General features: G+C 36.9%; 1 protein-coding gene across 2 annotated transcripts in view; it reads right to left on the bottom strand.

The window, feature by feature from the left end:
* Positions 1–305: 305 nt before the first annotated feature.
* Positions 306–23,077, bottom strand: part of LOC115848252 (charged multivesicular body protein 1B2-like) — a 43,225-nt gene continuing 20,453 nt past the window's right edge. For both annotated transcript variants that reach the window (XM_060292781.1, XM_030848836.2), the window contains exons 3-8: positions 20,655–20,798; positions 20,200–20,268; positions 20,006–20,113; positions 16,727–16,770; positions 6,121–6,193; positions 306–5,709 (exon numbers count right to left, since the gene is read on the bottom strand). In XM_060292781.1, the coding sequence (XP_060148764.1) occupies positions 5,665–5,709; positions 6,121–6,193; positions 16,727–16,770; positions 20,006–20,113; positions 20,200–20,268; positions 20,655–20,798 (483 nt within the window). In that variant the 3' untranslated portion in view covers positions 306–5,664. The remainder of the gene's footprint in view (positions 5,710–6,120; positions 6,194–16,726; positions 16,771–20,005; positions 20,114–20,199; positions 20,269–20,654; positions 20,799–23,077) is intronic.

The raw sequence follows: 23,077 nt of genomic DNA, 5'->3' as shown, positions 1-23,077 counted from the left end.
AATTGTTACTTCAAACCCAAATCCCTTTATAGAAGTAACATAAAATCACTGTGCGATGTTTTCCAAAAGTTTTAATCTTTTTCCTGCCAATGATTTCATGTCATTTTGATAAAGCAAAAGCTAAACATATCAAGCTCTGGCATGATCAAGTTTGAGTAAGATTTCTAAGAAATGGACACAGCATCATTTTATGAACCTTCACTTGGAACATGGGACCCAGCAAGACATTTTATTTTAATGACCAAGCAAGACATTGAATGAAGACATTTTATTTTAATAAAATAAAAATTTTATTTTAATGACCAAGCAAGACATTGAATGAAGACATTTTTTCCTTCCCTAGGTTAGAGAACAAACATTAAACAGAATAAGTTATTTTACTAGGCATAAATTTTCCTTTAACATTCTATTTGGACTTTTCTAACTGAAGGCTGGAAGGCTTTTACCTGTCTGGCAGATGAAATAACTCATGAGTTAGTGGTTAATATATAAATTATTAAGCACCACAGGCACAACAGTCATTTATTTGTAGTGAGGCACTTTCAAGAACTTTGTACCTGCTAGTACAGTAGAGAAGTAATATACTGACAAGAATATAGACAGTATCATCAGTAGGTAGTAGGCTGGATAGATTTTATTCTTGTAATTTTAGTCAAGTGACTTTGACCAATATATATTTTTGCTTGGGAGCATTTCCCAGTGTGGAAGATGAAAACCTTGATTATGAATACAACTTAGTTAACTTTGCAACAAATTGATTCCATTTGTTAACTTATGGAAAAACAGCTATGATTTCCAAACTGAAATATAAAATCATATTTTTCTGATAGCTCAAACTGGAGAAGAAAGAAATAGGAGAAGAAAGAACCAATCTTCACCTAGAACACCTATTTGTCTCAGGATGAACTACCCTCTAGTCAAGAATTTGATTAGTTGCTTTCACTGTCTCAGCAATAAAATCAGAAAATTATATATTGGGAATAGAATGTGGATGAGGTATAACAAGACTTCTCTTGTAATTCCAGTTAGAATCCAGTATAGTACAGTGCCATGAGCACTGAATTTGAAGTCAGACATATCAGTAATAAAATCCAAGCTCTGTTTCTCAGTTGCTGTATGACTCTTCACCATCTACTTCAACTATCAGCCTATTTTCCTGTTCTCTAAAAATTGGGATAACAATCATCCAACTGCTCACAGGATTTTGAGGATTAAATAAACCACAATATATCAAAGTACCCAGAACCATTCCTAACACATAGTAGATGCCCAACAAATGTGGTAGATCTGAACCTCTCTGGTCTCCTCTTCTGTAAAATGAGTTACGGGGTGGAATAGATGTTCTCTAGCTCTCCTGAGACAAAAGACTCTAAGACTCATAACATCTTAATACTGCATTTAGCAATCTTTTGGGTGAATAGTAGAAAACAGAAAAGAATGGAGGTAATGTACTGTACTACAGCAACTCACTTCAGTTTATGCAACCAATGTACTCTAAAAAGATTTGTAGAAAGGGAATATAAGGCCCAGATGGGGGTAAGAGAATTATCTAAGTTAGAAGTCAGTATCAGAGCTAGAGCTAGAAATCCAAATCAATCACTGTAGATCAGATCTGGGGTTTTTTCCTCTACAGTCTACACTAGAGCCAATTTAAGACTCTCTTGGAACAGTTATTTACTAACAGTTATTTACTAACTTGAGCAAATCCACCGAAAACTAGGCTAGGTTTGTCTTTGGCAACCTATCAATCATTTTCTTATTTTCTTTATAGATAACTAGTACCCTTAAGACTCTCTTCAGATAGTCCATCCAGATGTCCTTTCCCATAACTTTCTAAATTGTAAAGCAAACTCATCTCTCATCATAATTTACCTGTTCTATCTCCTATTTGTTTCTTTGTAGCAATGACTGGTAATAAATTAGCAGTTAAAATAATCCAGCCCACAATGCTTACATAAGAAAGTGGAAAAGTTTTGGCATTGAGGCATATAGGAGCAGGGATATAATTTTTGTCAGGGGTCCTTTTTAAGATTGCTTTAAATAATAGCCACATCGTCTAAAGGGTGAAGGTGCAGCAAAATGTTTCTGAGCTTTTAACCTTATACATTTTACCAAATGATATAATCAAATACTTAGAAAAAAATCTGGAGAAAAGTAGATTGATAGGGAACTAAAACTGAAGGTAAATGAAAGGTGCTGTGATGTCTACTTTTCATGATAGTATAGTTTGATGTGTTACTTTTCAATGATTGAATCACTTATCAAAGTAGAAATATAACTTGTACTAACAAGGTAAGAAAGAGTTCACAGTTTGTGGGGCTGTTGGTCTAAGAACAAATTGTAAGAAAGAAAAATTTATTATAAGATAATAAATGAATCCAAAAGCAAAACTTTGTGTCTATCAGAGAACAATAGTTTTAAAAGACAAATCTGATTTGGTTGTTAAATAAAACTATGAGCAGTTATCTTTAGATCAGAGTCATTTATATTTCTAGATGTAAGTAAGCCATATTTGCAATTTAACAATTTGCATTAAAGTCAAAAAAGAAAAAAAAATCAATCACTGTAGATCAGATCTGGGGCTTTTTCCTCTACAGTCTACACTAGAGCCAATTTAAGACTCTCTTGGAACAGTTATTTACTAACAGTTATTTACTTCCCACCAATGGAAAATAAGAAAACTCTATTTCACAGATATTTTAGTCTGTAATAATCTCTTCTATGCTTCTCTGGGATGTTCCAAATGTAATAAACTTACCCTTTAAGTAGAAAAGACAAAGCATCAATGATAAACAAAATGGAATATTACCACATTGAAGTCACATCATATAGTCAAATTATGAATTACCAAGAAAGTTAAATAGGTTTAACCCAAACATAGCAAAAAAGTAATTTCTCATTTCATTAACCAGTGAAAATAATCTTCATTTATACATGCTCTCTTTTACAATAGGAAACATTACATATGAATAGTGAGTACTTAGCAAAAAAACGAATCGATGGAAAAAGGATTAATCTCCAAAATATATAAACAGCTCATCCAGCTCAATATTAAAAAAACAAACAACCCAATCCAAAACTGGGCAGAAGACCTAAATAGACATTTCTGCAAAGAAGACATACAGATGGCCAAGAAGCACATGAAAAGCTGCTCAACATCACTAATTATTAGAGAAATGCAAATCAAAACTACAGTGAGGTATCACTTCACACCAGTTAGAATGGGCATCTTCAGAAAATCTACAAACAACAAATGCTGGAGAGGGTGTGGAGAAAAGGGAACCCTCTTCCACTGCTGGTGGGAATGTAAATTGATACAGCCACTATGGAGAACAGTATGGAGGTTCCTTAAAAAATTAAAAATATAATTACCATATGACCCAGCAATCCCACTACTGGGCATATACCCAGAGGAAACCATAATTCAAAAAGACACATGCACCCCAATGTTCATTGAAGCACTATTTACAATAGCCAGGTCATGGAAGCAACCTAAATGCCCATCAACAGACGAATGGATAAAGAAGATGTGGTACATATATACAATGGAATATTACTCAGCCATAAAAAGGAACAAAATTGGGTCATTTGTAGAGACATGGATGGATCTAGAGACTGTCATACAGAGTGAAGTAAGTCAGAAAGAGAAAAACAAATATCATATATTAATGCATATATGTGGAACCTAGAAAAATGGTACAGATGAACCGATTTGCAGGGTAGAAATAGAGACACAGATGTAGAGAACAAATGTATGGACACCAAGGGGGGAAAGCGGCGGGGGGGGGGTGGGGGTGGCAGTGTGATGAATTGGGAGATTGGTATTGACATATATACACTAATATGTATAAAATGGATAACTAGTAAGAACCTGCTGTATAAAAAAATATATTAAATTAAATTTAAAAATTAAAAGAAAAAGAGCCTCCAATAATTGCACTTTGAACGAAGAATGCCTAAACAGGTGCTCTTAATAGAATTTCATGAAATATTGGCATTCTTTCATGGATCAATCATACATTAAGTAAGGAAAAACACTTTACTTACTTAACCTAGATTAGTAGTACACTTTCTAAAATCTAACTTGGTCACTTCTCCACATTTGAGACTGCTACATCAGAAAAGTGCAGGCACATGTTAATTTGTTCATCTTAGTTGGGTAAAATATAGATATTCCTGGGGAGATGGCAAGTAGTACAGCTGGTCATTAAATACTTTCCCCCAAGAATCCTGGCCTTCAAGAGTCTAGTCTTCTTTACAATCTTATGAGTTTTCTGCCCACCCTGTATGTTATGCTCCTGACCTCCATTAGGCTGGAAGTTATTTGCATAGCTGGGCAAAACATTTTATTCCAATTTATTTATTTTCCACTTTATTTCTTCCAGTTATGAGAGTTGTTTAAGATAAAAGAATGAACACATTTAACCAGGACTTATAGTACAGTTGACCCCTGAACAACACAGGTTTGAATTGTGTGCGTCCACTTATACACAGATTTTTTCCAATAAACACTACAGTACTACACAACCTGTGTTTTGTTGAATCTGCGAATGTGGAACCACAGATACAGAGGGCCAGCTATAAAGTTATACGCAGATTTTCAACTGCAAAGGGGGCTTGAAACCCATAACCTCTACGTTGTTCAAGGATCAACAATAATTGTAACTTGAGTTGGTTCAATTTTGTTTTGTTATTTTTTGTTGGTTGGTTTAAAAACACAGGCCAAGATTTTTGAAAACCAATCAACAATTCTGTCAGAAATGTAAATGATGTTAAGGCCATGCAAATTAATCTCCTTTTAAAATACAACCTAACAAGGGTTGAGTGCAAATTGGGTAATCATTAAAAATGTGTTTCACTTTCATTTAAAAGTATGAAATGTTGAATTTCTTGGTGAGTCTTAACAGTGATATTTACCAAAGAGAAAAATATTTAATGAGCAAACCTTAATTTCTTTGATTTAATTTTGCAGATTTTTTATCAATGAAAAAATGTTTTATTTAAGGAATTCAATTAATAGTCATTAAATTACTAGGTAAAGATTCTCATAGTAATCTAAATTTAAAAGTTGATGAATACATATTAAAAGTCAACTGAATTTCTGCTTGAATAGCAAAAACAAACATAAAACACAAAAAGTAGCACTGTCCATTGTATGACGCTAAATGAGGTGTTTTTGGTTATGTAAACATATTAAGTAAACATATTTTCCCTGTTTTTATTTTTATGCATCACATGTGAATGTAGACAGAGATTTAAAACTACCTTGAGTTAAAAAGAAACCAAAACTTTTATTCTATACTTTATTCTGTATAAAGTACTTTATTCTGTAGTACTTTGGTCCTAGATTTTTTAATGTAATTTTTGAGGAAGATATTTCATATACAACAAGTTAATGCTAGCTCAGTCTAAGACACCTACAAAAACCCATCTCTTGCACTTTTCAACATAATATACAAAACTGTAAAATCTGTCAAGGTGGAAACTCTCTGGAATTAAAGTACTGGAAAGTACAGCAAGGTAAAAGAAAGCATTATATACAAATAGTGTTAAGCATTCTGTAATGTATGGCATTCTTATTGTAATTGGAGTGAAACTTATCTATACATACACAGAAAATATTTCAGAAGCCAGTGAAGTAAACAAAAGCGCCAGTTCTTTAAATTACACTTGATCACGTAGACGAGCAAGTCTCTGTGATAGTTCATCCTGGAGAAAGCAAAAATTAAAAGTCACAGGGCTGTGACAAATATAAATCACTAATATTTTAAATAGCTCATATTCAAATAAGATTTAAAATCTTGTCTCAAAAATTCACACAAAAATATTAAGAATTTACTTTTTTTAAACATTTCAAAATAAATGGAGAACTTAATAGAGCAGAAGGCTATGAAGGGGAACAAATTCAATTGTTAAATGAAATATGCATGCAATGTCCATCATTAAGGAGTTAAAGGCTAATTACATCTTGCTTATTTACGATGATGTCATATTATAGTAGAAAAATACTCTTTATAATAGATAAAAGGAGAATATATTTGCTTATATATACATATAAATACACATATATTTAATTCATTCACCAAGTTCATACAAATCAAGATAAAATCCAACTTCTACCTGTTCCATGGAAGTAACACCTGTGCCAAAACAACCTGTTTGACCTTGTGGTAGTTCCATACTGAGATCAAGGCTACAATTTTAAAATAATTAACATAAATGAATGTTAATATAAGCATTTTTCTCCTTATCTAATTATAACAAGCTTATAATTGTTATTATAAATTACAAAAACATGCTTATTGCAAATCTGAATATTCTACCTAGCATTTTACCTTAACTTAAATAAACATAATACTGGTTCAATTTTATAGATGCAAATAGAACTTAAAAATATTCTGGGGACTTTCCTGGTGGTGCAGTGGTTAAGAATCCGCCTGCCAGTACAGGGGACATGGGTTCGATCCCTGGTCCTGGAATATCCCACATGCAGTGGAGCAACTAAGCCCCTGTGCCACAACTACTGAGCCTGCGCTCTAGAGCCCACGCACCCAGAGCCGGTGCTCTGCAACAAGAGAAGCCACCGCAATGAGAAGCCCTCGCATCACAACGAAGAGTAGCCCCCCCAACGCCGCAACTAGAGAAAGCCCGTGCACAGCACAAAGACCCAATGCAGCCAAAAATAAATAAATTAATTAATTCAAAAATACAAATTCTGGGCTTCCCTGGTGGTGCAGTGGTTGAGAGTCCACCTGCTGATGCAGGGGACACGGGTTCGTGCCCCGGTCTGGGAAGATCCCACATGCCACAGAGCGGCTGGGCCCATGAGCCATGGCCGCTGAGCCTGTGCGTCCGGAGCCTGTGCTCCGCAACAGGAGAGGCCACAACAGTGAGAGGCCTGCGTACAGCAAAAAAATAATAATAATAATAATACATATTCTGAATGTCCACCTTAGGAATTTTAAAGAGTTTTTGTTGAGTCCTAGTGGCAACCCATGTGGATAATAATCTTATGATAGAAAAGTGAATAAAATATAGGATAATGATCTGGTCATCTGAACAAAAAGAAAGACCAAAACAATGGTTATCCAATGTACTGAATTTACTGGAGATTACTATATGTCTTCTACTGTAAAGAAAATTAATGTGCCAAAAAAAGATAAAACAGGTTAGACATATGTAGCCTCAGGATCAATATCCATATCTAACATTTGAGCTAACTTCAAGTTCAGTGTTTAGATCCTGAGCTACCCTTGCTAGAAATCATTACTTGCATCTACCCATATAACTGAAGTTTAGAAAAGTTAAGTACACTTGCCCAAGATCACTCTAGTGACAGATAGGATTCAAATCCAGGTTTGTCTCCTTCCAAGGCCACGATTTTAATCTCCATTATAAATACTCCTGAGGATACAAACTACTCTTTCTGCCTGTCTCTAGACGAGCGTATGCCAACTCCAGTTTGAAAACACTACAGTGAATACAGTAACTTCATCATTAGGAGATTCTAGAGACAGATTGTTATTTAAAAGGTAAAGATATAGTATACTAAAATTTTGCTATACTTAAACATCTATAAGGATGGGTATTTCGACATCAATGGTTCTACCTATTTCTACTGCTCCAGTCACCACCCATTATTGACAGAAGTAATCACTCGATTTTGGCTCCCTACACTCAAGGAACATTTGTCATTGTATGGAGGCATTTTTGGCTGTCACACCTGGGGGAAGGGGTGATATTACTTGTGGGTAGATGCCAGGGACACTACTAAACATCCTACATACATAGGACAGCCCTTAGGATTATTAGCCCAAAATGTCAACAGTGTCAAGTTTGAGAAATCCTATTCTAAATCTTATAAAAAAGTTGTCTACTGAACTTGATTTCCACTGAGAGTCAGTAAGGCTGTGATACGGCAATATTCGTTTTGAAAGACCTCCCTTGCTCTATTTTCAAGCCCAATCTTCTTATTTCGTCTTTGGTACAAAGAGAAACAAGTTTTTAGCCTCATATTAATAAAATGGAGTCTTTTTACACATGCCTTAGTCTCTCCTGTAATACTTAAAAATCATCCTTCTTACTAACTCCTTGTTGGATATGGGCTATATTAGATACTAACAAAGCAAAATAGTGTACCACCTACCCTCTGGCCCTGTTCTCAAATATTGCAAACCTGATTTATTAACCTAGGTTTTAACCCACTAATGAAAGATACAACAGTGAACTAAAGAGCTGGTAACTAATTAAGTTCTTTCTAATTAAGCATTAGTTTCAACACTAGAATAATATTAATCAACTCTATTTTCCAGGTGTCTTTAAGAACCTTATTTCAACCTATTACTCTACCTTTGAAGATAAAGCATAAAACTTTAGTATCACCCAGTTTTAATCTTTATCTTTGAAAAAATATTTTTAATTCTTTACTATAATGTTCTCTTGAACTAAGTAAAATACCAGAGAATACTGATATAACATGACTTCTGTAGCACTGATAATATTAGAGTCAAGTCATTCCCCTCAAACATGAAGAGCCTAAAATAAATAGCCTAACAGATACCCTATTTCTAATAGTTGGGCCAGAAAGGGTGTTAATTATTTACTTTTTTAAACAACAAATAACCATCTACAACAATAAAATGCTGCCATCTTTTGAACTCCTTGGATGTTTTGCACATATTGCTCAGTTTGCAGGACTCAAACTTGGCTTAAGACTTAATGGCCTGGGAAAGGCGGAAGATGGCGGAAGAGTAAGACGCGGAGATCACCTTCCTCCCCACAGATACACCAGAAATACATCTACACGTGGAACAACTCCTACAGAACACCTACTGAACTCTAGCAGAAGACCTCAGACCTCCCAAAAGGCAAGAAACTCCCCAAGTACCTGGGTAGGGCAAAAGAAAAAAAGAAAAAACAGAGACAAAAGAATAGGGACGGCACCTGCACCAGTGGGAGGGAGCTGTGAAGGAGGAAAAGTTTCCACACACTAGGAAGCCCCTTCGCGGGCGGAGACTGCGGGAGGTGGAGGGGGGAGCTTCGAAGCCACGGAGGAGTGCACAGCAACGGGTGCGGAGGGCAAAGCGGGGAGATTCCCGCACAGAGGATCTGTGCTGACCGGCACTCACCGTCCCGAGAGGCTTGTCTGCTCACTCGCCGGGGCAGGCGGGGCTGCGAGCTGAGGCTCTGAGGCTCGGGTTTCCATTTTGGACGGAGCGCAGGGAGAGGACTGGGGTTGGCAGCTTGAACATAGCCTGAAGGGATTAGTGCACCACAGCTAGCCGGGAGGGAGTCCGGGGAAAAGTTTGCACCTGCCGAAGAGGCAGGAGACTTTCCTTCCCTCTTTGTTTCCTGGGGCGTGAGGAGAGGGGTTTAAGAACGCTGCTTAAAGGAACTCCAGAGACGGGTGCGAGCCGCGGCTAAAAGCGCGAACCCCAGAGACGGGCGCGAGCCGCGGCTGAAAGCACGGAATCCAGAGACGGGCGCGAGACGCGGCTGAAAGCGTGGACCCCAGAGGCGGGCGGGAGACGTTAAGGCTGCTGCTGCCGCCACCAAGGGGCCTGTGTGCGAGCACAGGTCACTCTCCACACCCCTCTTCCGCGGAGCCTGTGCAGCCCGCCACTGCCAGGTTCCCGGGATCCAGGGACAACTTCCCCGGGAGAACGCACAGCGCGCCTCAGGCTGGTGCAAAGTCACGCCGGCCTTTGCCACCACAGGACCGCCCCGCACTCCGTGCCCCTCCCTCCCCGCCGGCCTGAGTGCGCCAGAGCCCCCAATCAGCGGCTCTTTTAACCCCGTCCTGTCTGAGCAAAAAACAGACGCCCTCCAGCGACCTACACGCAGTGGCAGGGCCAAATCCAAAGCTGAGCCCTGGGAGCTGTGAGAACAAAGAAGAGAAAGGGAAATCTCTCCCAGCAGCCTCAGAAGCAGCGAATTAAAGCTCCACAATCAACTTGATATACCCTGCATCTGTGGAATACCTGAATAGACAACCAATCATCCCAAATTAAGGAAGTGGATTTTAGGAGCAAGATCTATGATTTTTTCCCTTTTCCTCTCTTTGTGAATGTGTATGTGTATGCTTCTGTGTGAGATCTTGTCTGTATAGTCTTGCTTCCACCATTTGTCCTAGGGTTCTATCCGTCCATGTTTTTTTTTTTTTCTTAATAATTAATTTTAATAACATTATTATACTTTACCTTCGTTCTTTCTTTCTTTCTTTCTTTCCTTCCTTCCTTCCCTCCTTTAGACAACGAATCATCCCAAATTGAGGAGGTGGTCTCTGACAGCAAGATTTATGATTTTTCCCCATTTACCTCTTTTAGTGAGGGTGTATGTGTATGCTTCTGTGTAAGATTTTGTCTGAATAGCTTTGCTTCCAACATTTGTCCTAAGGTTCTATCCGTCCCTTTTTTTTTCTAAATAAGAATTTTTTAATTCAATAACTTTATTATACTTTATTTTATTTTTACTGTATCTTCTTTCTGTCTGTCTTTTTTCCTTCTTTCCATCCTTCCTTCCTTCCTCACTCCCTCCCTCCTTTCTTTCCTTCTTGCCTTCTTTCCTTCTTTGCTTCTTTCTTTCTTTCTTCCTTCCTTCCTACCCTCCTTTCCTTCTTTCTTTCCTCATACTTCTACTAATTCCCTCTACTTTTTCTCCCTTTTATCCTGAGCCGTGTGGATGAAAAGCTCTTGGTGCTCCAGCCAGGAGGCAGGGCTCTGCCCCTGAAGTGGGAGAGCCAACTTCAGGGCACTGATCAACAAGAGACTTCCCAGCTCCACATAATATCAAATGGCAAAAATCTCCGACGGACCTCCATCTTAACACCAGCACCCAGCTTCACTCAATGACCAGCAAGCTACAGTGATGGACAACCTATGCCAAACAACTAGCAAAACAGGATCACAACCCCACCCATTAGCAGGGAGGCTGCCTAAAATCATAATAAGGCCACAGACACCCCAAAACACACCACCAGACGTGAAACTGCCCACTAGAGAGACAAGATATAGCCTCCTCCACCACAACACAGGCACTAGTCCCCTCCACCAGGAAGCCTACACAACCCACTGAACCAACCTTAGCCACTGGAGACAGACATCAAAAACAGGAGGAACTACAAACCTGCAGCCTGCAAAAAGGAGACCCCAAACACAGTAAGATAAGCAAAATGAGAAGACAGAAAAACACACAGCAGATAAAGGAGCAAGATAAAAATGCACCAGACCTAACAAATGAAGAGGAAATAGGCAATCTACCTGAAAAAGATTTCAGAATAATGATAGTAAGGTTGATCTGAAATCTTGGAGATAGAATGGACAATAGAATGGACAAAATGCAAGAATCAGTTAACAAGGACCTAGAAGAACTAAAGATGAAACAAGCAACGATGAACAACACAATGAATGAAATTAAAAGTACTCTAGATGGGATCAATAGCAGAATAACTGAGGCAGAAGAACGGATAAGTGACCTGGAAGATAAAATAGTGGAAATAACTACTGCAGAGCAGAATAAAGAAAAAAGAATGAAAAGAACTGAGGACAGTCTCAGAGACCTCTGGGACAACATTAAACGCACCAACATTCGAATTATAGGGGTTTCCAGAAGAAGAAGAGAAAAAGAAAGGGACTGAGAAAATATTTGAAGAGATTATAGTTGAAAACTTCCCTAATATGGGAAAGGAAATAGTTAATCAAGTCCAGGAAGCACAGAGTCTCCCATACAGGATAAATCCAAAGAGAAATACGCCAAGACACATATTAATCAAACTGTCAAAAATTAAATACAAAGAAAGCATATTAAAAGCAGCAAGGGAAAAACAACAAATAACACATAAGGGAATCCCCATAAGGTAAACAGCTGATCTCTCAGCAGAAACCCTACAAGCCAGAAGGGAGTGGCAGGACATACTGAAAGTGATGAAGGAGAAAAACCTGCAGCCAAGACTACTCTACCCAGCAAGGATCTCATTCAGATTTGATGGAGAAATTAAAACCTTTACAGACAAGCAAAAGCTGAGAGAGTTCAGCACCACCAAACCAGCTTTACAACAAATGCTAAAGGATCTTCTCTAGGCAAGAAACACAAGAGAAGGAAAAGACCTATAATAACGAACCCAAAACAATTTAGAAAATGGGAATAGGAACATACATATCGATAATTACCTTAAATGTAAATGGACTAAATGCTCCAACCAAAAGACACAGATTAGCTGAATGGATACAAAAACAAGACCCTTATATATGCTGTCTACAAAAGACCCACTTCAGACCTAGAGACACATACAGACTGAAAGTAAGGGGATGGAAAAAGATATTCCATGCAAATGGAAACCAAAAGAAAGCTGGAGTAGCAATTCTCATATCAGATAAAATAGACTTTAAAATAAGGACTATTAAAAGAGACAAAGAAGGACACTACATAATGATCAAGGGATCGATCCAAGAAGAAGATATAACAATTGTAAACATTTATGCACCCAACACAGGAGCACCTCAATACATAAGGCAAATACTAACAGCCATAAAAGGGGAAATCGACAGTAACACATTCATAGTAGGGGACTTAAACACCCCACTTTCACCCATGGACAGATCATCCAAAATGAAAATAAATAAGGAAACACAAGCTTTAAATGATACATTAAACAAGATGGACTTAATTGATATTTATAGGACACTCCATCCAAAAACAACAGAATACACATTTTTCTCAAGTGCTCATGGAACATTCTCCAGGATAGATCATATCTTAGGTCACAAATCAAGCCTTGGTAAATTTAAGAAAATTAAAATTGTATCAAGTATCTTTTCTGACCACAACGCCATGAGACTAGATATCAATTACAGGAAAAGATCTGTAAAAAATACAAACACATGGAGGCTAAACAATACACTACTTAATAATGAAGTGATCACTGAAGAAATCAAAGAGGAAATCAAAAAATACCTAGAAACAAATGACAATGGAGACACAACGACCCAAAACCTGTGGGATGCAGCAAAAGCAGTTCTAAGGGGGAAGTTTATAGCAATACAAGCCCACCTTAAGAAGCAGGAAACATCTCGAATAAACAACCTAACCTTGCACCTCAAGCAATTAGAGAAAGAAGAACAAAAAAACCCCAAAGCTAGCAGAAGGAAAGAAATCATAAAAATCAGATCAGAAATAAATGAAAAAGAAATGAAGGAAACAATAGCAAAGATCAATAAAACTAAAAGCTGGTTCTTTGAGAAGATAAACAAAATAGATAAACCAACTAGCCAGACTCATCAAGAAAAAAAGGGAGAAGACTCAAATCAATAGAATTAGAAATGAAAAAGGAGAGGTAACAACTGACACTGCAGAAATAAAAGAGATCATGAGAGATTACTACAAGCAACTCTATGCCAATAAAATGGACAATCTGGAAGAAACGGACAAATTCTTAGAAATGCACAACCTGCCAAGACTGAATCAGGAAGAAATAGAAAATATGAACAGACCAATCACAAGCACTGAAATTGAAATTGTGATTAAAAATCTTCCAACAAACAAAAGCACAGGACCAGATGGCTTCACAGGCGAATTCTATCAAACATTTAAAGAAGAGCTAACACCTATCCTTCTCAAACTCTTCCAAAATATAGCAGAGGGAGGAACACTCCCAAACTCCTTCTACGAGGCCACCATCACCTTGATACCAAAACCAGACAAGGATGTCACAAAGAAAGAAAACTACAGGCCAATATCACTGATGAACATAGATGCAAAAATCCTCCACAAAATACTAGCAAACGGAATCCAACAGCACATTAAAAGGATCATACACCATGATCAAGTGGGGTTTATTCCAGGAATGCAAGGATTCTTCAATATACGCAAATCTATCAATGTGATAAACCATATTAACAAGTTGAAGGAGAAAAACCGTATGATCATCTCACTAGATGCAGAGAAAGCTTTTGACAAAATTCAACACCCATTTATGATAAAAACCCTGCAGAAAGTAGGCATAGAGGGAACTTTCCTCAACATAATAAAGGCCATATATGACAAGCCCACAGCAAACATCATCCTCAATGGTGAAAAACTGAAAGCATTTCCACTAAGATCAGGAACAAGACAAGGTTGCCCACTCTCACCACTCTTATTCAACATAGTTTTGGAAGTTTTAGCCACAGCCATCAGAGAAGAAAAGGAAATAAAAGGAATCCAAATCGGAAAAGAAGAAGTAAAGCTGTCACTGTTTGCAGATGACATGATCCTATACATAGAGAACCCTAAAGATGCTACCAGAAAACTACTAGAGCTAATCAATGAATTTGGTAAAGTGGCAGGATACAAAATTAATGCACAGAAATCTCTGGCATTCCTATATACTAATGATGAGAAATCTGAAAGTGAAATCAAGAAAACACTCCCATTTACCACTGCAACAAAAAGAATAAAATATCTAGGAATAAACCTACCTAAGGAGACAAAAGACCTGTATGCAGAAAATTATAAGACACTGATGAAAGAAATTAAAGATGATACAAATAGATGGAGAGATATACCATGTTCTTGGATTGGAAGAATCAACATTGTGAAAATGACTCTACTACCCAAAGCAATGTATAGATTCAGTGCAGTCCCTATCAAACTACCACTGGCATTTTTCACAGAACTAGAACAAAAAATTTCACAATTTGTATGGAAACACAAAAGACCCCGAATAGCCAAAGCAATCTTGAGAACGAAAGAAGGAACTGGAGGAATCAGGCTCCCTGACTTCAAACTATACTACAAAGCTACAGTTATCGAGACGGTATGGTACTGACACAAAAACAGAAAGATAGATCAATGGAACAGGATAGAAAGCCCAGAGATAAACCCATGCACATATGGACACCTTATCTTTGATAAAGGTGGCAGTAATGTACAGTGGAGAAAGGACAGCCTCTTCAATAAGTGGTGCTGGGAAAACTGGACAGGTACATGTAAAAGTATGAGATTAGATCACTCCCTAACACCATACACAAAAATAAGCTTAAAATGGATTAAAGACCTAAATGTAAGGCCAGAAACTATCAAACTCTTAGAGGAAAACATAGGCAGAACACTCTATGACATAAATCACAGCAAGATCCTTTCTGACCCACCTCCTACAGTAATGGAAATAAAAACAAAAATAAACAAATGGGACCTAATGAAACTTCAAAGCTTTTGCACAGCAAAGGAAACCATAAACAAGACCAAAAGACAACCCTCAGAATGGGAGAAAATATTTGCAAATGAAGCAACCGACAAAGGACTAATCTCCAAAATTTACAAGCAGCTCATGCAACTCAATAACAAGAAAACAAACAACCCAATCCAAAAATGGGCAGAAGACCTAAACAGACATTTCTCCAAAGAAGATATACAGATTGCCAACACACACATGAAAGAATGCTCAACATCATTAATCATTAGAGAAATGCAAATCAAAACTACAATGAGATATCATCTCACACCAGTCAGAATGGCCATCATCAAAAAATCTAGAAACAATAAATGCTGGAGAGGGTGTGGAGAAAAGGGAACACTCTTGCACTGCTGGTGGGATTGTGAATTGGTTCAGCCACTATGGAGAACAGTATGGAGGTTCCTTAAAAAACTACAAATAGAACTACCATATGACCCAGCAATTCCACTACTGGGCATATACCCTGAGAAAACCAAAATTCAAAAAGAGTCATGTACCAAAATGTTCATTGCAGCTCTATTTACAATAGCCCGGAGATGGAAACAACCTAAATGCCCATCATTGGATGAATGGATAAAGAAGATGTGGCACATATATACAATGGAATATTACTCAGCCACAAAAAGAAACGAAATTGAGCTATTTGTAATGAGGTGGATAGACCTAGAGTCTGTCATACAGAGTGAAGTAAGTCAGAAAGAAAAAGACAAATACCATATGCTAACACATATATATGGAATTTAAGAAAAAAGATGTCATGAAGAACCTAGGGGTAAAGCTGGAATAAAGACGCAGACCTCCTAGAGAACGGACTTGAGGTTATGGGGAGGGGGAAGGGTGAGCTGTGACAGGGCGAGAGAGAGTCATGGGCATATACACACTAACAAACGTAGTAAGGTAGATAGCTAGTGGGAAGCAGCTGCATGGCACAGGGATATTGGCTCGGTGCGTTGTGACAGCCTGGAGGGGTGGGATAGGGAGGGTGGGAGGGAGGGAGACGCAAGAGGGAAGACATATGGGAACATATGTTTATGTATGACTGATTCGCTTTGTTATAAAGCAGAAACTAACACACCACTGTAAAGCAATTATACCCCAATAAAGATGTTAAAAAAAAATTAAAAAAAAAAGACTTAATGGCCTGATCATAGTAGAATTCTTTTGGAAGATCCTATTAAAAACAATTAGACATTTGATATATGCTGAACACAGACGGTACAGAGGAAACTTTTTAAACACTCCTGCCTCCCTCAGTCACCTTCCTTCATTTCTTATCACACACTAACCAAATCTATCTCCAGAGATTTTTAAGAAAATACTAAGATGATTGGAACAAAGTCATATTTTTATGAGCATGACAAAGAGCTGGATGTTCTAAAGGTCCTTGAAGCACTAAATTCTAGTGTCAAAAACCTAACTCTGACCATTGGTGATATTTTTATCCACATTACATAATTGTAGGACTTGTAGATATTAAATCAAGATTATTTCAAAAGCATCTCAATAATTTCTTACCCAGCTTCATCTGCCATTTCTTGAAGCAGCATATCCACCTGGTTCTAGAATAAAAAAATGAGAATTTGTATTTGAATGGTATTTGCTTTTTGGGTAGTTTTTGTTTCTGACCTAGCTTTAAAAAGGGGGAACTGATCTACAGTTTTTAAAAGAAAGTTTTAAAAAATTTTTACCACCAGAGGGAGCTGAATTATCTCATAAAATGATTTATTTATGAATAATGTTAAATTATAAAGCCTTAAACTATGAGGTTATGTGAAAAATATTCACAGTGATATTCACATATAATTTGAATCTGAGTAATGTAGCTCTCTAATGGAGCGAACCAACTTTGCTGGTATTTAAAATGTAACAGACTTAAATTTTAGATTAATCATAACTGTCCTTTCTGCTAGTTGATGCAAATTTGATATTAAGGATTACTTTTTAAAGTATCTAGAGATGAATAAAATATAAGTATTGAGATATTTACAACAGTACAGGAGTTCTCAGGGAATAGAGTCCAATTAATTAAAAAAAACTTGTTTTTAACTTATTTAAAATATTTTGAACATACAGGTAGGAGCTCTAAGACATAGTTACAGCTCTACCACAAGGTGCCAAATTTTAGGCAAACCTCTAATAATGTTGTTGGGCCTTAGTCTCTCTTGTCTTTCATTCACCTTCAAAATATAAAAAAGTTCAGAAAATAATAGATCAAATACTTCTGTGCATTTAGATTGTGTTGTTTTTACTTCATATCTAAAATACCATTATTTGTGTTTTTAAAATTTACTTAAATGGCATTATACTAAGTATACTATTCCGCAACTTGTTTTTTTAATTCAACCTTATAAGATCTAATTATATTGAGATCTAGAGCTCTAGTTCATTAACTTTCACTCCTGTATAGTACTGTAATATAAAATACTCTCAACTGTATTTATCCATTTTATTTCTGGACATTTAGACATTTTCCCCTAATTTCTCCTGATTATAGACAATAGTGCAATGAACATTCTTATGTAGAAGTATGTTTATACACATGTAGGTCTTTTGTGTATAAATTTAAAAATAGAAGTACTAGGTTATAGGTCACATGCATTTTCATATACTCTGATTTATTCAACAAATATTAACTGAGCACCTACTTTATGCCAGATATCATTTTAAGCGTTAGGGATACATCAGTAAACAAAAATAATTAAAAATATCCCTGCCTTCATTAAGCTTACATTCTAGTGTGTGCACATGAAAGGGAGGGGCAAATAAAAACTTTTTAAATTATGTGGTTTATTAGAAGGTGATATGTACAATGAAGAAAAATAAAGCAGGGATGGTAGATAGGGAGTACAGCACTCGGTGGATGTGCCACTGGTGTACTTCTAAGTAGGATGATCTTAAAAGACCTCACTGAGAAAATGACATTTGAACAAAGAACTGAAGGAGGTGGGGGAGTGGGCAATGAGGATGAGTGCAAGACAGATGAAGAAGATTCAGGCAGAGGAACCTGCAAGTGAATGGCTTTGAGGAAGAAATGTACATGGTGTGTTTGAGAAATAACAAGGAAGCCAATATCTTAGTACAGTGATGAGCAATAATAGGAGATAAGGTCAGAGAAGCAGGATGAGGTAGATCCTAGAGGGCACTATAGGCCACCATAAAGAATTAGGCTTTTATTTTGAGAGACATGCAGAGCCACTGAAGGGTTCTGAGCAGAAGAATGACATGATCTGACTTGTTTTATCAGGATTGCTCTGGCTGCTATGTTAAGAATGGACTGTAGATATTACCGCATTGCTTTTCCAAAGTGAATATGCTAATTTAAATTCTAATTACTCATTAGCAAGGTATGAGAATTTGGGCATCTAAGCATGCCCATTTCTGTTGTAAATTTTGGTTGACTCTTTATGAAAAATGTTTTGTATATACTTGAATATCCCCAGCACCTAGCACAATACCTGAAACAGGAGAAGGTGCTTAGCAAATGTTAGGTGAATGAATCTCAAGATTTTTCAGAGCTAAAAGGCATTTAGATATCATCAAATCCAACCCTACATTTTACAGCTATGAATACTGAGGCCCAAGGTAGTGAGTATCTTAAGGTCCCAAACTTAATTAGTGGCAGAGTAGGGATTAGAAATCCAAGTGTCCTGACTTCAAGTCATTTTTCCAGTCCCCTTGTGTTTTCCTAATCTTGACCATAAAATCACCTGGAAACCACCTAAGGTGCCTGAATAAGAATCAGAAACTCTAGGACAGTGCTTCTCAAAATCAGGGCATAAATATCACCTGTAAATCTTATTAAAATGATTCCAATTCAATATATCTGTGGATAGGGTCTGAATTTCTGCATTCCTAATAAGCTCCCAGATGATACAGATGTTCCTGATTTTTGCACCACACTTTGGGGAAGCAAGGCTCTGGAGGAGGTATAAAAGTAATGACTAAATATATGCTCTCTATAAGATATATACATGAATACTTTCTTCTTAACTCTAAAACATGAATATAAGCTTGTTCTCTTATTATTTACCTCTTAGTGAAAGGCATCACCTTCAGTAAAATTCTGATGGATGGCTATTGATTTTTCTCCTAACCTGTTTTGTAAATTATCCATATTATCATCTTATGTAGTGATAACAAGTTTTTTGTTTATTTGATGAACTATGTGATAGGTGCTGGGATCAAAAAGAAGATTGGTAATGATATAAATCTTCTATTTTAATATTCAAGTTTCACAAAATCTTTATTTCTGGCTCACATGACATCCAAACTAGTTTCAAATTTAATTTTCTCTGTAGCACATCTCTAAGTTGCAGATGCAACAACATCCTAGAAAACATCCTAGTTTTCTGAAAAATAATTGATCTTGTAATTTACTATTTGTTCATCTGTGATCTGTGCCTAATAACATACCTAAAGAGTAGGCAGGAAGCAGACTATCTGCAATGAGATGACTTAACTGGGGTTAGGATATTACCTAATACCCACTGGCCTCAGTGAGTCCCTAGTTCAATGCTTTTATCAATAAGGACCACTGGCAGCAGGGCAGAACCAAGTTCCATACTCTCTAGACATGTGACCTATAATAATTCTTAGAACTTCAAAACAAGATAGGAAATGTCATCTTCTAACATGTCCTTAGGAATCCAGGGTCAGAGCATAACTTCCTACTTGCATTTTGGGGATACACCATGTTTACTTCACATTCTAGAGATGATTTAGGTTCACAAAGCCATTATATTTTGAAGTTGGGTAATTTTTAAAAGTTAGTGTAAGTAGAGAAACTATTCTTACTTGTGGTGTTGTTAGGGTTGTAGTACTACTCATTGTGTCTTCCATTTGTTGCGTTTGAACATCCAGTGTTTCAAACTGCTGTTCAAACTTGTCCATCAGGGCAGAAATCTGCAAAAAGAAATATGGTCATAAGAAAAAAACTTACTCTGAAAAGATATTATCTGAACATCAATATATTTATTTATCTTTTTTACCTTTTCAAGGTTCATACTCCTCAATGTAGCATCCATAGACTTAACTACATTTGCCATGGACTTGGTTACCTATTGGGAGTATAAAAAAAGAAAAGACTGAGAATCCTATAATATAAACAACCTCAAAATTTATGTAGTTTCTTATATTACTTGTAGATCATCTTATAAAATTTATCTACCGTTTCCTTAACAGTAAAAGTACACTATGTATTTCTGGTTTAGGCATCGACTATCTTTTATCTTTGACTATTCATTGGAAGACAACTAATTAGACCTTAGCTGAAAAGCCACTGCCAAAATCGGTTTCCTCAGTAAGCATTTTGACTATCTTTCTCCTGCCCAGGAAGGCGAGTACCTTTGTAACACTTTGCAGTAGATTTAGATTTCTGACAATTCTTAATACCTCCAATAACTTAAATCAAGAGTTCCTATTATTTACAGATATTAAGGCTTACCTTGCCCATTGTAACTGCAGTTTGAACTCTGGCTGCCACAGCATCAACCCTAGCACTCATTCTCAAGAAATTAATTGTTTGGTTCTTCTGGCGGATTGCATTTTCAGCATGTCTTGCAACTTCTGTATTGCCTTTCTGAATGGCCTGTTTTAAACACAGCAAAAGTAAACAGTGAAGACAAACACCAAAAATAAATATAGGGAGCAAAAGTAGATATTTTAGAAAGAGGAAAACAATGCCCAACTAACATATTTTTAATATTTAAGAGCTTTTACAATTAGTATTTTTAGGAAATAAAAGGAGAATTTATAGTCCTTTAATTTTTTATTTATGACTAAAAGATATATACTCATTAACATTTTAAGAAATTAGAATATAAAGTTTAAAATTTTTCCCATAATCACTCAGCCATTACCACTATTAATATTTCAGTATAAAGTATTCCAAGTACATAAACCTATTTATTGAAATATTACAATATAAATTACAAGAGTACTGTACATCAGAGCATACTGTTTTCTCACCTAATTAAAAATTTTTTAAGTCAATAAATATATAACTACATCATCACTCTAAAGACTGTGTTTAAAAAAAAAAAAGGCTGTGTTGTATGGATGTACCATTAATCAGGGCTTTCCTCGTGTGTGGTAAAAACACTACTGATAGTACATAAAATTATTTTAGATGTTACACAGACATAAGTATCTTCATTTTAATCATGCATTTATTTAAATGTATACCTGAAATGGATATGACTAGCACAGATCCATGCTTTCTGCTATACTGTAATAGCTATGGCAAGGTATGAAGTTAAAAGTCAATTTAAAGAAAAATGTTAAATAGCTCAGATGGTACCCCAGTATAGCAAAATCGATAGGGTACATAAGTGACTGAAATTAGAGCACATGGATCAGTTAAGATCCCTGTTTGCTGGGTATTTAGTTTGTTTCCAATTCTTCAATAATATAAACACCAATGTGATAAATACATTAGTATATGCAACCTCAAACACTTTCCAAGTTTTTTTCCCTAGTTAACATCCATAACTACATATAGCTACAATTTTTTTTCTTGTGATGAGAACTTTTAAGATCTCTTAGCAACTTTCAAATATATAATAAAGTATTATTAACTGTAGTCACCACGCTGTACATTATATTCCCAGGACTTATTTTATAACTGATAGTTTGTACCTTTCAGCCATCTTCACCCATTTCACACACACCCACCCCCCACCTCCTTCCTCTGGCAACCACAAATCTATTCTCTTTATCCATGAGTTTTTTTTTTAAGATTCCACATAAGTTAGATCACATGGCATCTGCCTTTCTCTCTCTGACTTATTTCACTTAGCATAATATGCTCAAGGTCCATCCATGTTGTTGCAAATGGCAGGATTTCCTTGTTTATGGGTGAATAATATTCAACTTTATATATATATATATATATATATATATATATTCCAAATTTTCTTTTTCCATTCATCCATTGATGGACACTTAGGTTGTTTTCATGTCTTTCTTAAAAAATTAATTTATTTTATTTATTTTTGGCTGCATTGGGTCTTCATCACAGTGTGCGGGCTCCTCATTGTGGTGGCTTGTCTTGTTGCAGAGCACGGGCTCTAGGCACGCAGGCTTCAGCAGTTGTGGCATGTGTGCTCAGTAGTTGTGGCTCATGGGCTCTACAGCACAGGCTCGGTACTTGTGGCACATTGGCCTAGTTGCTCTGTAGCATGTGGGATCCTTCCTGGACCAGGGCTTGAATCCATGCCCCCTGCATTGGCCAGTGGATTCTTAAGCACTGCACCACCAGGGAAGCCCCGCATGTCTTGGCTACTGTAAATAATGCTGCAATGAACATGGGGGTGTATATATCTTTCTGAGTTAGTGTTTTTGTTTCCTTCAGATAAATACCCAGAAGTGGAATTGCTGGACCATTTGGTAGGTTGTAATTTTCACTTTTCAAGGAACATCCATACTGTTTTCCATAGTGGCTGCACCAATTTATATTCCCACCAATAGTGCACAAGGGTTCCCTTTGCTCCACAACCTCTCCAACACTTTTTGCTTTTTGTCTTTTGTGTGTGTGTGTGTGTGTGTGTGTGTGTGTGTGTGTGTGTGTGTGTGTGTGGTACGCAGGCCTCTCACTGTTGTGGACTCTCACGTTGCAGAGCACAGGCTCCGGACGTGCAGGCCCAGCAGCCATGGCTCACAGGCCTAGCCGCTCTGCGGCATGTAGGATCTTCCTGGACCGGGGCATGAACCCGTGTCCCCTGCATTGGCAGGCGGACTCTCAACCACTGCGCCACCAGGGAAGCCACTTTTTGTCTTTTTGATGACAGTCATTCTAACAGGTGTGAAGTGATGTCTTATTGTGTTTTGATTTGCATTTCCCTGATGATGCGTGATATTGAGAACATT

This window comes from Globicephala melas, chromosome X (genome assembly GCF_963455315.2).
Source record: "Globicephala melas chromosome X, mGloMel1.2, whole genome shotgun sequence".
NCBI lineage: Eukaryota > Metazoa > Chordata > Mammalia > Artiodactyla > Delphinidae > Globicephala > Globicephala melas.
Note: the sequence above shows the minus strand (reverse complement) of the source record. Positions and strands in the feature narration are given on the sequence as shown.